General features: G+C 41.9%; 1 protein-coding gene across 1 annotated transcript in view; it reads right to left on the reverse strand.

Moving 5' to 3' along the window:
- Positions 1-14,618: 14,618 nt before the first annotated feature.
- MDFIC2 (MyoD family inhibitor domain containing 2) overlaps positions 14,619-19,208 on the reverse strand; it is a gene marked incomplete at its 3' end in the record, with an annotated part of 40,979 nt that continues 36,389 nt past the window's right edge. The window contains exons 3-4 of the mRNA XM_084214818.1: positions 18,377-18,598; positions 14,619-14,878 (exon numbers count right to left, since the gene is read on the reverse strand). Coding sequence (XP_084070944.1) covers positions 14,619-14,878; positions 18,377-18,598 — 482 coding nt within the window. The remainder of the gene's footprint in view (positions 14,879-18,376; positions 18,599-19,208) is intronic.

A 19,208-nucleotide genomic window follows, 5' to 3' on the forward strand; every position in this document is an offset into this window, starting at 1 on the left:
AGTGGTGCCTCCTCCCTCCCCTTAACTCCCCTGCATGCCAACCAATGTCTGTTTTCCTTCCAACAGCTGGGAATTTTAATGGCCATTAAAGGGATGGATGCTTAGGCTTCATGGGCGATGCGGTGTATGGTGTGACCTCCACCCAGCTGAGTGGACTCTCCTTGGCAGCCAGATTTATCCCTGTGGTTACTGGCAGATTTGGGTACAAGTATAAGCCCACACAGAGCACAAGACCACAGCCTGCAGCAGCAAACCCCAGGGAGAGGTGCCAACGTCACTTGGTGGCCCTCGGGATCGCACTCCATGGTCCAGGCTGGCCCGAGCACCCACAAATGTGCTGCAGCTACCTCTGTACATACCTCCCAATAAAAAAAATTTCCAGAGTGAATAACTGCAGGCTATGTGCTTTCTACCTATTACTGCTTGCTGCACTGAGAGAAATTCCCCAGCAAGTCTTTCCTGTTTTATTCAGGTGAGCAGGTTTCTATTGGAGTTAATGGCACGGCTGTCGTGTACGCTGAGCTGGATTTGCACAGGGTTTTGCCCCAAGTAATTTTACAGGCAAGTGCATCCCATGATGGGCTGATCAGATGTCCTGCACAACTGTACAGCTTTGTCCCATGACTCCTGTGTGAAGCCTGGCTGTTGCTAACTAATTCTGCAAGTGCAGTGTGCTCAAGAGGAATTAGCTGGTTTTAAAAATAGATTACTTCCTGTCACATCCCAGTATTTTTACTGAGTGTTTTTCACACTAATTTTCTGTGTCTCACTGATACTGACATTTCTGAAGTTTTTTTTTTTTATAAACAGCATACTATTAGGGGAAAAAAAAACAACCCTAGAAAAAAAATCTGTAAGAATAGTGCCAAGGAGCTGTGAAGTACTGGAAGAATGAATGTTTTTCTGCATCCATGCAGGTTCAAAATGGATCTAATTTTTCTGAAGTTTGTGTGAATCTGAAACACTTGGTGAAAGAAATCTTTGTAGTGGTTATTAAGATCTTCCAGGTTGTTTGTGCCTCTATGATGTAGCTCAAGGACCATTTCAGCATCTCTGTGTCAGGGACAATTCTGGGGCAGAACAGCATTGCCCAGTGAAGGCTGACCTCTACATAGGGGATACAGAATCAGCCTAAATTCTAAACTTCTGCCATAACCCCACTCACAGCAGTATTGGGGTGTAAACTATACACTGGAAGATAAAGGATACATTATTTGGAATGACTGTGACAGTCCCATCCTCTCTCCCCTACAAAGAACACCCAGGCAAGGGCTATTCGTCTGGCCTCTCCTTAGAGAAGGAGGAGGCTTTCAGTTTCATGATTAAATCTATCTAAACTGCTTAAAAAAGAGTCTGCACTTTCATGCTAGATCAATTTGCATTAGGTTTTTGCCAAGCAATTTTTTTTCAGGCATGTTTTTTTGCTTTATTCTGTACATGAATAGCGTCCAGGTAAAATATTTTTAATTCATTTCAGGCTGGATTATTGGAAAAAAAGAGATTTTTTTTCCTTGTTGTTACTTGATTTAATTAGTGCTCTGTTTTTAAAGTGGCAAGCCAAGCTTTGCCAAGTCTGGATCTCTGACTCATGCTAACAGGGTTTTATAGCCCCACCTGCATCTAAAGCAGCAAAAAAGCCCCAAAGCTTTATTTTTAACTCCACGTACATACCTTGTCCATTCCATTAAAACACACAAATGTCAGCGCCCTCTGCCTGCCCAGTGCTGGTCTGGGGGGAGGAGTTGGAGCCCACCAAAACCCACATTTTGGGGGCTCTGAGGGATCTGTGGGACATCACTGCTGCAGGCAAGGATGCAGGCAGGGAAGATCACTGATGTGCTCTGTTTGCTATGGACACTGTATAGGTGAGCCTGAGGAGAGAGCTTTTATTTTTGTCTGATTAGTTTTGTATTTTCTTCTTCTCTGACAGGAGCTTGCACCCCTCCAAAAGCAGAGGACCATGTGGGTGGAGCTGGGGCTGCCTGCAGTGGTGACCCAAAATCTCATTTACTTACCCAACATCCATGTGAGAGCTGTGAATGAGAGAAGGTGCACCTGCAATTCCCCTTCCCCTTCCCCCCCTTTTCCCTTTCCCAACCCAAATGCTCCTTTTCACTCCTGAACTGTGTCCAGATGCTGATTGAGGCTCTTGGGGTGTGGATGAAGTCCTTTTCCCACCTCACTGCCCCTAAGGCAGGTCTCCCTCCTTTACCAGGAATCTGGGTGACTAAACCTTTAATCCCATTGGAAAAATGTTGTATTTAACATTGCTGAGGCTTTTTTGCAGGATGGGGCCTATTTTGATGATTTTCTTCAGCTTGAAAAGGTTTGTGGTAAAAAAAGCTTTTTAAAAATATGGAACCTGTCCATGTTTTGACTGTTATTTCGTTTTGCCTTGAAATGGTCTTTACTTTCTTCTTTGGGTTAAAACCAGTAAAAATGTTTAAAGTAAAAAAAAAAAAAATGAAGAAAATGTTTTAAAATGACCAAAAATTAGTGATTTTTTAAACTCTGCTTTTTTACCCAGTGGTCAGCTCAGAAATAATTTTTTTTTTACAATCCTTTCTTTCTTCATCCTGAACAGGGACAGAAAAAAACCCACTGTGAGGTCAAACCTCTGACAAGGTGGCAGAACCCCAACTCCCCAGGCTGTGCCCAGAGTCACCCCCCTGTGAAGGTGTCGGGGTCAGCTCCTCCAGAGGCCCCCAAACACCCGTGCTGGAGGGAGGGGGTGGGGAAGGATGCTCCAGGAGACGGCTGATTCCTTCCTCTTGCATCTCTCAGGGCCAGGATACCCTGGCACAAGGTTTGCCTGCTCACCCTGTGCTCTGCCTCATCCCTTTGGCCTGCAAGGGCCCCAGTCCTGCTCTTCCCAACGCCGCTGGCAACCTCCCCACTGGCTTTGGCAGGAACAGGCCTTTTGCTGTTGATTTTTTTTCCCTGTCAATCAGTTACTTTGACATCTAAATGTCAAATGACACCACATGGCATTTTTTTTCTTTTTTTTTTTCCTTTTTTCTTTTTTCCCCTTTTTTTTTTTTTTTTTTTTGTGCTTGTAATTTAATTGCAAGTGCAAAATGGTGGGATCAGTGCGAAGGGTTTCGAGAGAATGTATCATTAGCAAATTCAATTAGCTGGCACTTGTGCCTGCTGGCATGGAGGGCTCTGAGAGTGCCAGGGAGGCTGGTGCTGCACAGAGGGGGCCACGGCAGCTCTCCCAGCCTTCCTGGCTCACCTTTTCTCCCTCCCCCCCAGGGGCAGGAGAGCCTCCCCTCCTAAACAGCTCAGGAGAAGAGGCTGTACACTCAAATTCTCCCTCTGCAATGATAATAACACGAGAGCCTGTCCTGCTTCCAGGAATTGTCTTACTGCACCAGCATTTCTTCAGTTGTAGCATCTTTCCTGGAAATAGTGTTACATGACATGCCCTCACTGCCTGTCTCTGTGTGAATGAGAATACAGCAAAGCTCATGTTTTCCATTGTTGAGATATGAGAATAAATCTTTCACTAATGCACTGCTGTCTTTTATTATAACAGTCACTGCAGCAGAGAAAGGTATGTCAAATCTCTCCTTGTTGGTACAGTCAGTTGTTGGCATTGCCCTGACACGTTGTTTCTTTCCTTAAAATGGCTTTGTAAAGGGACTAAAATGAGTTGCTCAGCCTCTGGCAGCCCCTTTGCGTGTTTTGACAAATCTGAGCCTTCAATGTTGTAGGTATGAAGGTTCAAAACATTGGGGAAACAGAGCTGGAATTATAGGTTTTGACAAAAGTCAGGCCCAAGTCAGAAGTGATTGTTCTGGATCTCTTTATCAGAGCAGATCCTGGACTGATAACTGCAGAGGTGAGGGATGGGGAAGGTCCCTTCCAGGACCTGGCTAGGGATAACCCTGTGGGTGTGGGTTGGCTGGGACCATCCCTCCCATGCCTTCAGGATGCTTGTCCATCCTCTGCATCACCTGCTGATGTGGAGAACCAAATCCTCCCTGGCAGGCACCAGCAGGAACCCTCACTGCAGCCTGAGGATGCTACTTTGCAGGAGCTGAGGTAGCAGCTACCTCAAAATCAGCTCTTCTCTGCAAGGGACAGATCTGGGATGACCCGTGGGGGTCTGAGGACCGCCCCCAAAAGGCTGCAAAGCATTTGGCACATATGTGAGGGAGCAGAAAGTGTTTGGCAAAGCTCCTTGGCATTTTTTAGGTTTTTTTTTCTCCATGCTGCGCAAGATATTTTACAGCCTTTGTGAGTCTGTAGAGAGGCTGGTTTCTGGCATGGGGTGTGCTGGAGGCTGCAGGCTGTGCTGGAGCCTCAAGAGTGCAGCTGGTCTTTAAAACCAGCTTTATAGGAAGGAAATTTTCTGGTCCCGCTGGAAGGAGGTACGATCTTGTGACACTTAGTGGAAATAGAGCAGGTTTAGTTTGGTCAAATGGGGAGTATTTCCAAGGAAACATAAGTTTTTTTACAGTGTCCCAAAGCTGAGGCAAGTCCAAAGTTTTCAGTCCAATTGTCTTGCTTTCCCAGGCTAATTTTATAAGGAGGCCCTAAAATGTGAATGAGGAGTGATCTTGTTCGGCCTGAAAAATAAAATTAGCGCCAGTATGAAAAGGGCTGAATCCCAGACAACCTCAAATTCTTAATTTTTTTTTTTTTAACAGAAGGATGCAAAGGCTCAGCTCTAAATATAACTGAAGTCCTTTTGGAATAAGGTATTTTAGACTTGCTTGTGGTTGCAAACCCTTTTTTTAGTGAAATAATGGAGAATAGTGATGCTCTTTCTCTTCTTTCTCTTGTAGGTCTTTCTATTCTAACCTGGGACATTTTCCCTCAAACCTGCTATTTGTCTCAGGTAGGAAACTTCATCCCTCCCAAGTCAGCCTGTCCTTCCTTTTCTTTCCATTTTGTGCTGGGCACCGTTAGAGTTCTCAGGCAAATTTCAACAAAAATCTGTATCCCACTGGCCAGGAACAAGCCTGGACTGTACCACCTCCCTCCTCATGACTGCTGGTCATGTTTCTTCTTTCCCTTGCCAGCAACTTTGGAGTTCATCTTGAGTCTCTGCTCTTCTTGTTTGTGCCTTAAATGCATTTTGATCCCTGCTCTCTCTTTCCCACTCCAGCCAACATGCCAGCTCTGGCTGCAGCCATTCCAGAAACGTCACCCCTGGGGTTCCAGAGGGGTTGTTAAAGAGCAGGGATGACAAAACCTGGCTAACCTGGGTTCTGATGGCTGGTGGCAGTGGCTGCCAGCAGCAGCTGCTGTAGGTAAACCAGAACCCTGGTATTTATACCATTGAAGTTGCCTCACTCCCCCGAGTGAATCTCCACAGAGTTGCTCTCCTAGGTGTGACTGTTTAGGGTGCAGTCCTCTCTGCAAGTTAGGCATTCTCCCATAAAACAAATTTCAGCAACTTCATTCAACTTCTATATATAAAGTTTCCCTCAAACCTTTTTCAAACTAAGTCCTGTCTCCTCCCTAGGAAGCATCTGCTCCCCATTGCCAAATTCTTCCACGTTCCTGTCCCTTTGGTCGTGTTTTCTTTAAATCCTTTAAAAAATGTGCATTTTGGCTGTGCGGTCATGCCAAGGAGTGTGAGAGTTTGCACATTTCAAGCAGGGATTGGCCCATCTCGAATTGGTGCATCCAGAGAACCTGTCACAAGTTCCTTGAAGCACTTCTGCCTTCTGTTGTGCTGGCACGGAGCTGACGGGCGCTCATTTTGCATGTCTCGGCTCCGCGCTTGGCTGGGGAGGATATTTGCAAGGCTGGATATTTCTGGTTCTACTCCACGGAAGCCTTAAATGGAGTATTTGCTGTGCCCTGCCTCACGAAAAGGAGCCTCATAAAAAAAAACTTTGAAGGCTCCTGTTCAAAACCCTGATGTCAGACCCGCCTGGGTGGTGGTTTGTCTCTCTCCTGGTTGCTGAAGGAGTTTCTGAATTTTTTGGCTGTCGCCACGCTCCTTTAGCTCCCCTCAAGCTCTGCTGGCTTTGCCTTACCAATGGCTTTTGTAGGGCTTTCAATGCCATTTCCTCTTATCCCGCTCAAGCCACTTTCTCCACATGGGTTCAAAGATCTGCAAGTGGCTCACAAGGTGGTTTGGGTTATTTTCCACTGTGCAGGACTGCACTGGTACTGTTCCCTATGCTTTGAACCACCCCATAGGGCTGACAGCTGAGAGTGTTTATGGTCTGAAACCCCAGAGCAGGTCCTTTTCCATGAAACAATGTCTTTGGAACCTTAAGAGGTATATTTCTGCTCGTCCCCTTGGGACTTTTCCATCAGGCAGTGGCAGAAGGAGCCTGTGCTGAGCGATTAGCAAACACCAGCAGCTGTAGATCTCCATCGTGCAGCAGGAGCCACATCCCTTGAGGTTACCAAACTAGCAGTGATAGCACAGGGATGCAGGTCTATCACCTGTCTCGTCTGTCAGTGGTGACTTAATAACCTGGCACCTGGAATCCTACTGACATGAATAAGAGGGAGGAATGATTGATTTAAAACCTCCTTTCTCCAAGTAGATGCCGATTTTGTGCTGCCAGATAATATTACTGGTGCCTTCTGACCTTAAGAGCGAGTAATCTAAGTTAAATATCAGGCATTTGGATCTTGGCAAAGTTCAGATTGCCAAAATGAAGAAATACAAATAGCTAGGAAGGCGACGCTGCGCCTTCCCTGGATGGCTGAACAAGTGCCATTAGCGCTTGAGTGTATTCCCAACTAGATATAAAAGGAATCGGGAGTGTTAAGGAAAAACAGAGTAAAGTGAATGCCTCTTACAGCTGTCGCAATGGGAAAGTTGCAACATTTGCTTGTAGGAAAAGATGCAGAAGCACACAGAGTACCTGTTAGCGCGAGCGGAGCCAGACTTGGGCAGGATTTCAAGTGTTACAGACACAATCCTGAAGGCTATATGCAGAGCAGCATGACTTTTCCATGATGCTGGTTAAGAAGACGTGCCATTGCAAATTTTTTTTTTTTTTTTTTAAGGCTGCCTAAGTTTTCTTGGGCCTTTATAGAGCAGATGTAGCTCAGGAGTGTTGAGTGTGCTGGGGGACTGAGCTGAGGGAACGGCATCCTTGGCTGTGTTATAAACACGGCTTGTCCCTTGGCTCCCCTCGCTGCAGATCAGGTTTCTAGCTGAGAAATAAAGTTCTCTGAGGGGAAAAAAATCCGTCCTTGGTCCCTTTGTTCTGCTTTCCCATGGCAGACTCTACTGACTTGTAGTGTTCCCTCTTTTGTCTGTAAAGTTATGAGCTCTCTGGCTCAGATGTAGTTACTCCTATAAACAGGGGTTGTGACAGAGCCATTATGGGCAAAACCAGAGCAGTTTATTCCACCAGAGATTCTGGAGTTTGGGGAAAAATATTTGTTCAGATAGATTTTAGAAAATTAAAGACCTCGTGCAGGAGGATTGTCAAATAGAACTTTTTCTGCAATAAAAGAGGAAGGCTTTTCTTCTAGTTATTATTTAATATTTTCATGAAATGGAACAGAGGGTTGGCCTGAGTCTCCAGGACTTTTCAGGCTGCCAGGCAAGGGCCTGGGTCATTCCTCTTTCTGTGGGGTGGCAAAGCCCTGTGGAACTCTCCAGGGAAATGAGCATTTCCCAACACCCATGGTGCTGCAAGGTCTGCTTTAGCAAATGATCCCTCTGTCATGAGCAACCCTTTCACTGGAAAATTTATCCTCAGGCTCAGCTGGGGTGATTATACAGCTTCTAAGGGTATTAAAAAATAGTGTTGGTTCTGGCTTTGTCTTAAGAAAGTTTCTATCACAATTAATCTTTGCCTGTTCTCCATCCTTTCTTGTTTCTTGGAACATATAGACAATGCTATAAATATCTGAGTTTAGATATGGATTTCTACATGCAAATATAGACCCAAGTGCACAAATGGACATTTTATCATATCACACCATGCTGCATCATATCATTTAATACAATATTGTGTGTCTGCAGTGAGAAGACACATTTTTTTGTCCTAGTCAGTCAAAGTGAAGCATCAAAGGTTAATTTCTTTCTGTCTGAAATTTGCACGAAGCAAGTTAGACACGACTTTACTGTGCCACGATAAACTTTGCTTAGTATACCTTGTATAAAGGTAAAATACATTTTCCATGACTTAAACCTTTGTGGATCGGTGCTATGCTAAGGGCAATTAGATTTAACATCCCTGGAAGCTCCAAAGGCATTTTAAAGGACTCGCTCTTTTGTTCCAACTCTAGCACTCAAAAAGACTGAGACATTTTTGGAATAGGTTTTGATGGACTTATATGAAAATTTATATGACTAAGAATTGGATTTGTTCCTCTGGAATATTATGGATTATTTTTATGTGGGAATTACATAAGTGTGCAGAGCTGCATGCAGTTGGCTTAATGTAGCTAAAAATATATATTCTGATTTCCAATTGGAAAGGTAGCTGGATTTTTCCAGCTTCCCCTCTCAGTGATGACTTTATGGTGTGTACGGGTTATAGATTACAGGAAAAATTGAAATGCATAGTAAAATCAAGGGGTTTAAAATGGATTAATATTTGATTATATCTTTGAGAAGATGAATACTGATGTGTGTCCTTCTCCAGTCCTGATTTTGAACTATGGTGAAATCCCTTACAAATGAAAGTTATATCAGAGAGACCACCAGGATGTAAACAAGGACAGGAGTGGGCAGCACATGAGGAAGCAGAAATCTTTGAGACCGGGGGCAAAGGTTCATCCTGCTTTCATCCCATGGCTCATTTGCCTCTGGTGCAGCAGAAATCACAAGGATTACCCTGACAAGAGAAAACTTCACAGAGCAATCAGAGAGCACAAGTGAGGAACAACTCTCTCCATATACATATACAGGAGAATTTATTTGACACAGTAGTATCCAAAAAATGCTTCTTGGAGAAGGATTTTTTCCATCTGTATTTTTGATGAAAAGCCTCATGAAGTGGAGGCTGAACTCTGGCTCCAAAAGAGAACACTTTACAAAACCTGATCCTTTTATTTCAAACTATTGGCTGTCCCACTTAACACCAAAATTTGGTACATTTTGCTTCACCTTCCACGTGGAGCAATGCCAGGTTACAATACCCCAAAAGATTTTAAGAAGTGGAATTATGGTTCTGTGGGCAGCTTTGCTGTTCCTTTAGAAGGGTTTGTGTGATGACTGTATCAAGTGATACAACACAGTGACTCTCTGAAAGGAAGAATGATGCAAATATACTGCAAGAGAGATGAACAAAGGGTGTTCTTCTAAATTATCTGCACATTTGTGACTCACCTAGAACAAATACAGTACAAAATTACAGAGCTGACAGGACGCTTCCATCAGGTTTTTAAATGTTGTGTGTGATGGAACATGTTTTATGGCACAAAACCCAAATTCTGTTTTTGTTTTGCTTCTTCTGTATGTTTTCTAAAATGGACATGTCACTTTGGCTGTATAATCTTATCATATTTAGATTTGATTTAAATCCTGTCTTTTCTCAGCTGTGCTTGCTAATGGAATCATTCATGCTTTTTATACAGTTGATCTAATAATATTTTCCTCACTGCTCTCTGGCATTATTTTTTACTTTGTAGGAAGCAAGGCAAAACTGGCAATATAAATTGAGTCTGCATTTTAATGACATTGATGGTGATTTTTCATGCATTTGGATAAGGTCGAGTTTTTTTCCTCTCTTTGTACCATGGTCATTCCAATATGCTGTGGTGTGGGCATGTGAATGACTGATTGATTTGCAGGATTCTCTAATAAGGAAGAAGACTTTTCCAATATTACTTTGCTGCTTAAGCTGCTCTGTTCATGCAGGCCATCAATAGAATGTCCATGGGATATCTTCATTCTTCTCTCTTTATTTTATAAGCAATGTACTCCAATGACCTGTGAACTTCTCTGTTGGAAATCCCTGATCCCTCTTCAATAAAACTAAAATGGTGTCTCCTACAGGAAAGCACTAGGAGATGGTAAGTCTGTGACTTTCTGCATTTCCTATAGGAAGATTTTTCAGATTTCAAAAGAGAAGTGGTGAACAAACACTTCTCATTTAGTGACAATGTATTTTTTCCTGGATACACTTAGAGAACAAATTATGGACTGTAGCAATGTCTGTCTCCTCTACATTTTATACTTGCACAACCCCCACGATGACTTTAGTGATGGGGGGGGAAGAGGCACAAGTGTGGCCCTTCAGAGTGAGTTTTCTTCTTATTTTACAGAGGGCCCAAGATGCCAAGAGCTACCTCAGGAGAGCAAAGCCCTTTGCAGAGGCAGCAGATGCAGTTCAGCATTGCTCATTCTGTTGTGCTTCAACTCTGACCACGGAAGCACGAGCTCTTGGGACAGAAAGTGCTCTGTTTACACTCAGACCTTGGCATTTTTCCTAAGGGTACCAATTATAATGGTGTTTTTTGTGATATGGGCACACATCCATTATGAATTGGCTTGCACCCACCAACTCATTTTGTACAGGCCATGGAACATCCATCAGATGGCAACAATTCCCATTCGTGTGCAATGTTAAGGAAATCTAGATCATTACCAGCAGAATAATGAATTCCCTAGAATTGTTCCACTGTGCAATTATATGAAGTATGCTAAGAGAAAGGGCAGTTTCTCAATAAAGTACTCCTTTTTATTTTCCTAAACCACAGGAATGATAGATTATTAATCATGATTAATGCTCAGTTACAGTGAATTATAGTGGAGCAGTGCCTGGAAATCCCAGTCTGCTTGGTAAACTCATTTTCTTGCATAATAGGAAACTTACCTTGCATTTAAGAGAACCCAAACAGATGAAAGCAATGGAACCACCCATTTCATATAATTAAAAGAAAAATTTAATAGATACATACATTCTTAGTCTGACACTCTTGAACTTTTTTTGATACTGTACAAGCATCGTTGGAGAAATACAATTGCAAACATCTTAATTGTTCCCATATTTTGCTTTCTTCCTGAGAACCAAAGTCTTCTAGATCTCAGCTGTAGCACTCAGCCTGAATCCCTAAGCAGCACTGGAGTTAAGGCAGAGTTGTGAATTTTCTGGACATTTGGAAGATGTTTGTTGTTCTAGTTGATGATTTCTTGAGAGAATATGAATTATCAAAGTGCTTTAGGAAGCTGAGGAAACTCAAATGAGGTAATATAATATATTTCATCCCTATATTTGGGGATGTACATGGGAGAATTTTTGCCAGCCCCACATCTAAGGGACTCATTGTACATGGAGAGTAAGGCACCAGAACAACATTATGGAAGTGCTCATGGTCAGTCAGAGAACTTAATATCCTTTGAGATAACTGAACTTAAGTTTTTGGAAGCCCCCAGAGGCTTTTCCAATATTACCAAACATCAATTCCCCTACAGTTTACATCCTAATCCATATTGTGTTCTGAGAACAGAGTGGAAGGAGGTGAAAAGACATTTTTGCCTCAAGGATGAGGCTGCTGGGTCATTTCCAAGAGGAGATCCTTAGAGAGCATCCCATGGTCCTTTCCTGTGGAAGGTGGCAGTGCAGCTCTCCGTTATTCTCTCTGTCTCTCTCTTCCCCCAAGCAATCTGTCAGTGCATTTCTGGTGCCGGGGAGAGGCGTCGTGTCGGAGCGCTGTTCCCTCTTGCAAAACGGGAAAATCTATTTGTTGTTCTCAGGAGCTGGTTCCACGCGCTGACATCTCCCCGGGAGCACAGCTGAGTCCAACATGTTCCCAGCAGCCATCCACCCAAACGCCTCCTACTCCAGCACCCAGACCTTCCTTCCCAGTAAATAAAAAACACAGAGCCAGCCTCGAATTGTTCCAAAAGCTTTGGCTTCACTGGAATGTCTGCCCATGTTCAGATCTGATAAATGGGTATTTTTCTGCACCAGGAAGTCAGTTTAGTGTGGGAATAGGATGGCTTTTCAAAGAGTTTCTGGAATAGTTAATGGAAAAGTCTGACTGACTTTCTCTGGTGTCAATATGTTTAAGTGTTCCTACTGTCATGAAAGTACAATGTTGCAATTAACAACTTTATGACAGAAAACAAAGTTATCATAAGCTGCTGATTCTACTGTGTTGTATGAAATAACATGTTTTTCAAGGCTTCATTGCTCAAAAAGGTCTCAAAAAATCTACTTCCTAAAGCAGGAAACTGAGCAGTGTGCCCAACTTCAGGCAAGGAGATATTGCTGCATTATTTAAAACACCACCAACAGCACCTCTCAATATATCCCAGTGTGATTCCATTTGTATTGCTGGGACATCCTGTCTAATCATGGCTACAGTAATTCTTTCTTTGACCTTACCTGTGCTCCATAGTAGACATGACCTCAGTATGCTAACCTATGGATTACAACACCAAAAAAAAAAAAAAAAAAAATCTTTTGAATAATGATTTCTAGGAAAAAAAGTTGGAAAAAATTCCTCATTTGTCCCAAAAGCCCCCAGTCCAGTTCCACAGCTGAATGAGACTTGCCATGACTTATACTGGTGAGGTCAATGTGTTTTTTCTTGCAGACTCAGAACTGGAACAAGACATCCTGGCTTGAAAGGAAAAGTCCCAATCTCTGATTCCCTCACTGGCATCATTTTGTGGTATGCCATCCTCTGGTTTTCCCTCTTGGAATCTGTCCAGCTATTGCATATGAAATCTCCCATTTTGGAGATGATGGGCATCAAGAGCATCAAGATGGACTGCCAATGTCCATCTTTATTGGTGCTTCTCTAGGAACTGGTATGTGGAACAAGCTTCCCTCTTTTCTGACTCCTAAATGCCTTGGGTTAGAGTTTTTATTCATAAATACCCACATGCCTCTTTATCAAGGACAACCTGTGGTAGAAAGGAGAGAGTGATCCAAGCCTCTGTGGCCTGGTATGCAGCAGTGAGAGTTTAGCTTAGCTTTGGAAGATTTAAGATCAAAATTCTGTGTGAGAATGCAAACTGAAGCATTAAAACACAGCATTGCCCATCCTGGGGTGGGGGACCCAAACCAGTGCCTCCTGGATGGCAGTGGGTTGTGCTGTGGGCTCTGGGTCCAGACCCAGACAGCAGGCTGGGGCTGATGTGGTGATGAAGAACTGATGATTTAGCTCCTTTAGGTGACTACAGCTCACGATGGGACAATGTAAGATAAGGAAATCTCTCCTATTCTCCACCAATGTCCTGGAAGGAACAGAGAAAGGAGCTGTTCTGGGCTCGCTGCATTGCTGAGGTTTGTTGTCTTCTGGTCACCAGGCTTTGTAAGACACCTGGGAAAAGGTTGTTAGTGGTTCTACTTCTGGCTTTCTGGTTTTTTGAAAACATGAGTTCTCCAGAAGGGGGATAAGGAAAGGACAGACGCATGATCTTTTTTTTTTCCCATTAAATGTTTGTGCACCAGGACTACTCTGATTAATAAACAAGTGGCTTCAATGATTTTAGAAATGCTTAATATTCCAGCATCTTACCCAGGATCCTTGTTTGGGATCCTTCCACAGGCACTTCTGCACTGAGATCAGTGGGGGTTTGGGAGAAATTTTATTACTTATACATAGCAAACTCTGACTTTGGTGTTTGTTTATAAATGCCTAATGTGAGCAAGCAATTCTATTTCCCTCTGTGCTTAATGCCTGTGTTCTGCACACTCAGGCAGCTGAATTTACATGCTTTTGTTGTCATATATGTAATATGCAACACGTATTTCCTTTTTATTAATCAGACCTGCCACCAGAAAAGAGAGAGAGGGAATTTGAAAGCACAACCAGGATAGATACTGTTATTTTGTAATCTTTTGTGCCCAGGTGGAGATGCCTCTTTGCACTAGAATAGGTGGCAATATTCTGTTTCTTGCAAAAGTCCTACACATGAAACTCAAGCAAAGGAGTTACTGGCTATCTATGGGGTAATTCTCCTCTGGAAGTGTGCAGTCAATCCCCATTTAGGCTAATTACACTTAAGAAGCCCTTTCCTATAACTAATGAACAATAGGCATAACCTGTTATTACATAACCATGGGCCAGCACATTAATACACTGTTGAATTGCAGAACCCTGTGAAAATGCTTCCTCCACAAAATTCACTGGAGATTTTCAGTGACATTTGCTGTAATTACCAGTAGCATGATTTCTAATTCATTTAATTTTTTTTTTTTTCTACCTATACTGGGCATATAAGAGTGTTTTAAGAGATTGAATAAATAAATTTTTAATTATAAAATGATGCTGTATCATAAATTATTTATAATAACCAACAATGTGTAATACATGTTTAGGTATGAATCCATTAGGAAGATGAACTAATATATATATCAGTCCTAAAATAATGTCCTAATTTGTTCTGTGTTTATGAATGGCGAAATCAGTGTTTAAAGCAATTAAAGGTTTATAAAAGCTTGGATTGACAGTGGGTAAAGCAGCGAGCACACTTGGCACTTAGGAATTCTGTTGTCATCTATGGCAGAGAAGACCCCTTTTTGTCCTTTATTGGTTTCAGCAGTTTGTGATATCATGCCACCAGAACGGTACAGACACAGAGACCTCCAGGGAGGGAGGAGCAATAAGATGCACATAGTCCTCATTGACAAAACCTCTGGTTATGATTAATATTAAAAAAAAAAAAATCTCCTTTGTAATCTGTCAGTTTTGAGGAATTTTGTCAATTATTTTCCTATCAATCAGCGATAGCAGACTTCTGAGATCTCCATGGCCAGCTCCAGGCACTCCCCAGTCTCGTGGCAGGACTCAAAGAGGCTGCAATCAATGTCACAGTCACAGTTGCAGTCGTTGCTGCCGTGGTCTTCGTCGGAGGTCTGGTAATATCTATTGGATGGACAACAGGTATCTGTCAGCCAATGTTCACAGGTATCAGGCAGCATTATAAGAAAGTCCCAAAACTGGCAGAACAAGCAGGCCAGGATAAGTGTTGCGCATTCATCTAAGAGAAAGGAAAAGCAGGGAGACGTAAGAACAAGTGTGAGCTGGGATTACCCAGGTTTAGGCCAGAAGTGAAGGGGTGGACTAAAAATACATTGATGATAACTACTTCCATAGAGACAAGTGAAAAGTTTATTTTCTATTTTAATTGCTCTGGAAAAACAACAGCTGTATGAAAAGAATCTGAAGGGAAACATTCTGTGGCAGTGAAATCCGGAAGAACAAGGCCTTTAAACCAAATTTTATCCTCTCATGCCTGGACAGCAGGGAGGCTGAAGAGGCACAAGAAGCTGGGAGGGGACACAGCCAGGACATCTGACCTCAGCTGGCTAGAAGGATGGTCCAGACCATATGGCATCAATCTAAATTAGGCAGAAAACAAGCAGGAGTTTCTGCTCAGGTAACTGACTGGGCATCAGTTGGTGAGTGGTGAGCAATTGCAATGTGTATACCTTGTTTTGTATATTCTAATTTTTTTTTTAAATTTTTTTCTTCTTCCTCCAGTATAAAACCACTACATTGTCCTATTACACTGTACCTATCTCATCCCATGAGTTTTCTTCCTTTTACCCTTCTGGTACCTCCATTCAGCAGTGGGGCAGTGAGTGAGGGGTTCTGTGGGGCTGAGTAAACCACACCATCACCACAGGTGACACTGGAGTTTATTTTCATTTTCACAAGAGTTTGCACTAAAAATGTTTAAAGACTACCAAGGACAGGGAGGGAGAGCAGGTCTGGAGAAAAGCATTCAGAGAGGGTAGTGTGTCTCAGCTCAGGGTGCTGCCAACTCCCCACCAAACAGGGTTCTCACCTTTTTGTTCATAAATGTCCGTTTTTCAAAGGAGGCAAAAGTTTGGAAAATAGATTATGTAGGATGTGTGTCTGTGAATATTCCTGAAAGCTTGGTCACCATGACTAAAACTCTGTGCTATGTTTGTGCCCTCCCAAAATCGACTAATTAACTCCTCACCCCTCAGCCTCCAGCATCTGGGGAGGCTGCTCGGGTGCAGCAGGTGTGAGATTCCAACTGTGTGAATCCACTCACTTGGAGCACAGACCCAGACCTTTCCTTTTTTTTTTTCTTTCTTTCCTTCTTGTTTTTGGAAAGGAAAAATGCCTTCAACAATATGAATGTCTTTTCATTGCTTCTTTCAGGAAAGCATATGGTTATAACCACATTTCTTGCCCTAGGATGACTAACTGTGAACTCATTCAACTGCATTGGTTCTGTTGTGGCATTTTCTAGCTCACGTAACATGAAGTTCACTGCCAGGAAGTTTCCAGAATTATGCTTTTTTTTTTAGAAAGCTTTCTTGATGAAAAAACAAAATTAAAAAAAAAAAATCATTCCAGCTTCTTTATTAAAAAGGCAAGGTAGCAAGAACAAATAGCATATGACTGAACTTCTTTCTAAATGGCATATAATCACCAATGTTATCAATTTTAATACTTATTTAAATATGTCAAGATCTATTTAGGTTCAGACAAGCACAACTAACTTCTAAGTCAGTTCTGTCAAATAAAAATGACTAGATTTTGGTGATACTCAGTAAGTTCATGCTTATATTTTTTCCTAGCTAAATGAACTGAAATAATTATAAAATTGAAACAGTTAATAAGGTGACACCACTGTATTTAATTGTATGAAATTTACACTGTAGAAAATGTAATCACTTTATCCAGTAGTTCTTGGTGTAATTAAGACTATTCTTTTTAGATCTCTCATGTTTATGAAATTTCTTTCCTATACATAGATGTGAGAGACAGAATTCGAAGTTATGTCTCAATTAAGGATTTGGCAATTTTTTTTCTCCCTCTCCAAAGATCCATTTTTTAATAACAGGTTTTTTTTCCCTGAATGTGTTAACCATAATGGTGCTTATGTAATCTGGAGAGAACAGATATGATTCTTAGGGCTTCATCCAGGAAAGAGAGCACACAAAAAGCACGAGATTTTAATAATAAAGTAATGTTTCAGCACAGACTCTGTGATGTGCAGTAAAGATGCTTTTAAATTCCCATCAGAGCACACACCATGAACTGTGATAATGGATGTAACACATTTAAAAAAATCTGCATGTGTGAGGCTTTTTGGTCCTGTTTTAAGTGGGGTAATGTATATAAATAATAGATATTAGCAATTAGACATCCATTCCTATGCATTCATTTATATATTTGAAAATAAATTAGCCACAAACTGCATAAAAGAAGATGCAATCTCTTGTTTTCCCCTCTGTTTTCCCTGCTGTTTGCCAAACGGCATTACTGCGTTTATCTCTGTGAGAACAATGACCTCAGCTCTCCTTCTCTACATTACTAGATTAATTAGCACAAAAGAAGAATTTATAATAATTTTTCTAGCATGTCTCATCTCTAAGTTTTCCTGCTCTTGTTTGGTGGCATCTGCTCACACAGATGATGCTCTGAACAGCCCTGGTCCAAAGCTTGTTGAAGCCTTTCTGGTCATCCTTGGTGAGACCTACGAGTGTTGTATTTGCTCTTGTCTGAGCCCTGGGAACAAAATAATCACCAATTTCCTCATCTATTGCTCTGCCTTCAGAGGTTCCCCAAGCACCAGCAAACAGGATTTGGCCTTGTGTATGTGGAATAAGCAGTAAGTTGTCAGAGTGGAGTGAGCTGAGTATGCAATGACAACCACAAATCTGTCTTCCTTTGGTTTTTTTGGCTTCTATCCAGCCCTTAACATTATTAATTAAGCACAGATTGGGTTTTTTTGTTGTTGTTGTTAATTTCCTTCACATTTAGCTTTTTTAAGGAGAATGAAATCTGTTATTTGCATCATATGGTACACACCTGTGTGCCAGTAGCGGTTGAGAGAGACCTCAAACTCAAAAATAGGGAGTGTCTGGACAAGAGGACAAGTCCCCTAAATAAAATAAATACTTCAGATCCTCCTCCGAAATTAAGCATATTCTAATAGATGTATCATAGACATCCCTTTTGTAAGGATCTGTGACACAAAAGAGATGTTAATGATTCTTGGAGAACAGGGCACTTTATTGTGTTGATCTCTATTTAGAAATGCTTAATTTAGGAATTGTCAAATGATATGCATGACAGATCCCAGCTCCATTGGATATAACACACTAATCCATTATTGCAAAAGGCACTCAAAAGAAACTTCTGAAATACTTCACAGAGCCTTTTTTTAACATCCACTGGAATAACCAGGAATAGATTTATCTGATACTGACACTGGTACCTCTGTGCAAACTCTCATTGCTAAAGTACAAATGCTCTGTGGCACAATAAGCTCTAAGCTCCTCTTCTATGACTTTAGTATCACTGACAATTTAAGATCATCTTCTAGAAATTCTCATCTATCACACAAATGTCTGCAGGGCAACTTAACATTGCTTTTGGCGATGTTCTTGAACCTCCTGTTCAGCATTTAATTTCAAGTTGGTTATACATAGTTCTTTTGCAGTGGGCATTATTTAGAAATCAGCTCAAATGTGATCTGTTTTATAAAACATACCGTCACTGTCTCTCTGATGTACTGATGCATCATCTTCAATGTAAGTGAATTCTCTGCATTTCTCCAGGGAAGCAATGGATGATCTGCTTGCATCTGACAATTTCTTCTCATTTTTGGTACCCTTTGATGAAGCGTCTGTGATGCTGAATTCTGCGACAGAACTCATAACAATACCTTTCATAGGCTTTTCATCTGTGTGTTTTTCATTTGTAAGCTGGTTATCTGGTGGGATTAGGAAAAAAAAAGACTGTGATACCAAGGCAGAGATCTGAGAGAATAACATATGCAGAATTTTCAAACCTACAGTTGTTTACTTCCAAGGCCTAACCCTTCTCACCTAATGATTTCAGTCTCTTTACAGAGGTTTCTTCATTGTAAAGGTATTTGTGAACTTGCCTTCTAAGGTTTTCCCTTAAACCCAGAGGACTTAGAGGCTAAGCAATAATTCACTTCCAGTGGGTGGGATCAGGTTTGGAAAGAAAACAGAACTGTTGCATTGGTTGACATCTATTTAGAGTTTGATATCCCAGCTTCAATTTGTGGCATAAAAGAAGGCAAAACAATTATCCTGTTATTTTTCAGCTGCAACTTTGTTTCCCTAAATTAAGAGCCAACAATGTGCACACAGGCGGTACCTGGATGCAGATGTGCCAGCTCACCGTGGCTCATAATCTTGTAGCAAAGACAGCCAGATGGTCTCTGTTTAGCATCCAGATTCCTTATTTCATAACTTCATCCCCACTTGCGTTGTTGGCCTGGAAGTCAACTAGGAGATGGGATACTTCACATGCTGTCAGCGTGCCAGAGAGGCAGCTCAAAAACCAGAGGGAGA

Source organism: Fringilla coelebs (genome assembly GCF_963513975.1).
Source record: "Fringilla coelebs genome assembly, chromosome: 13".
Taxonomy (NCBI): domain Eukaryota; kingdom Metazoa; phylum Chordata; class Aves; order Passeriformes; family Fringillidae; genus Fringilla; species Fringilla coelebs.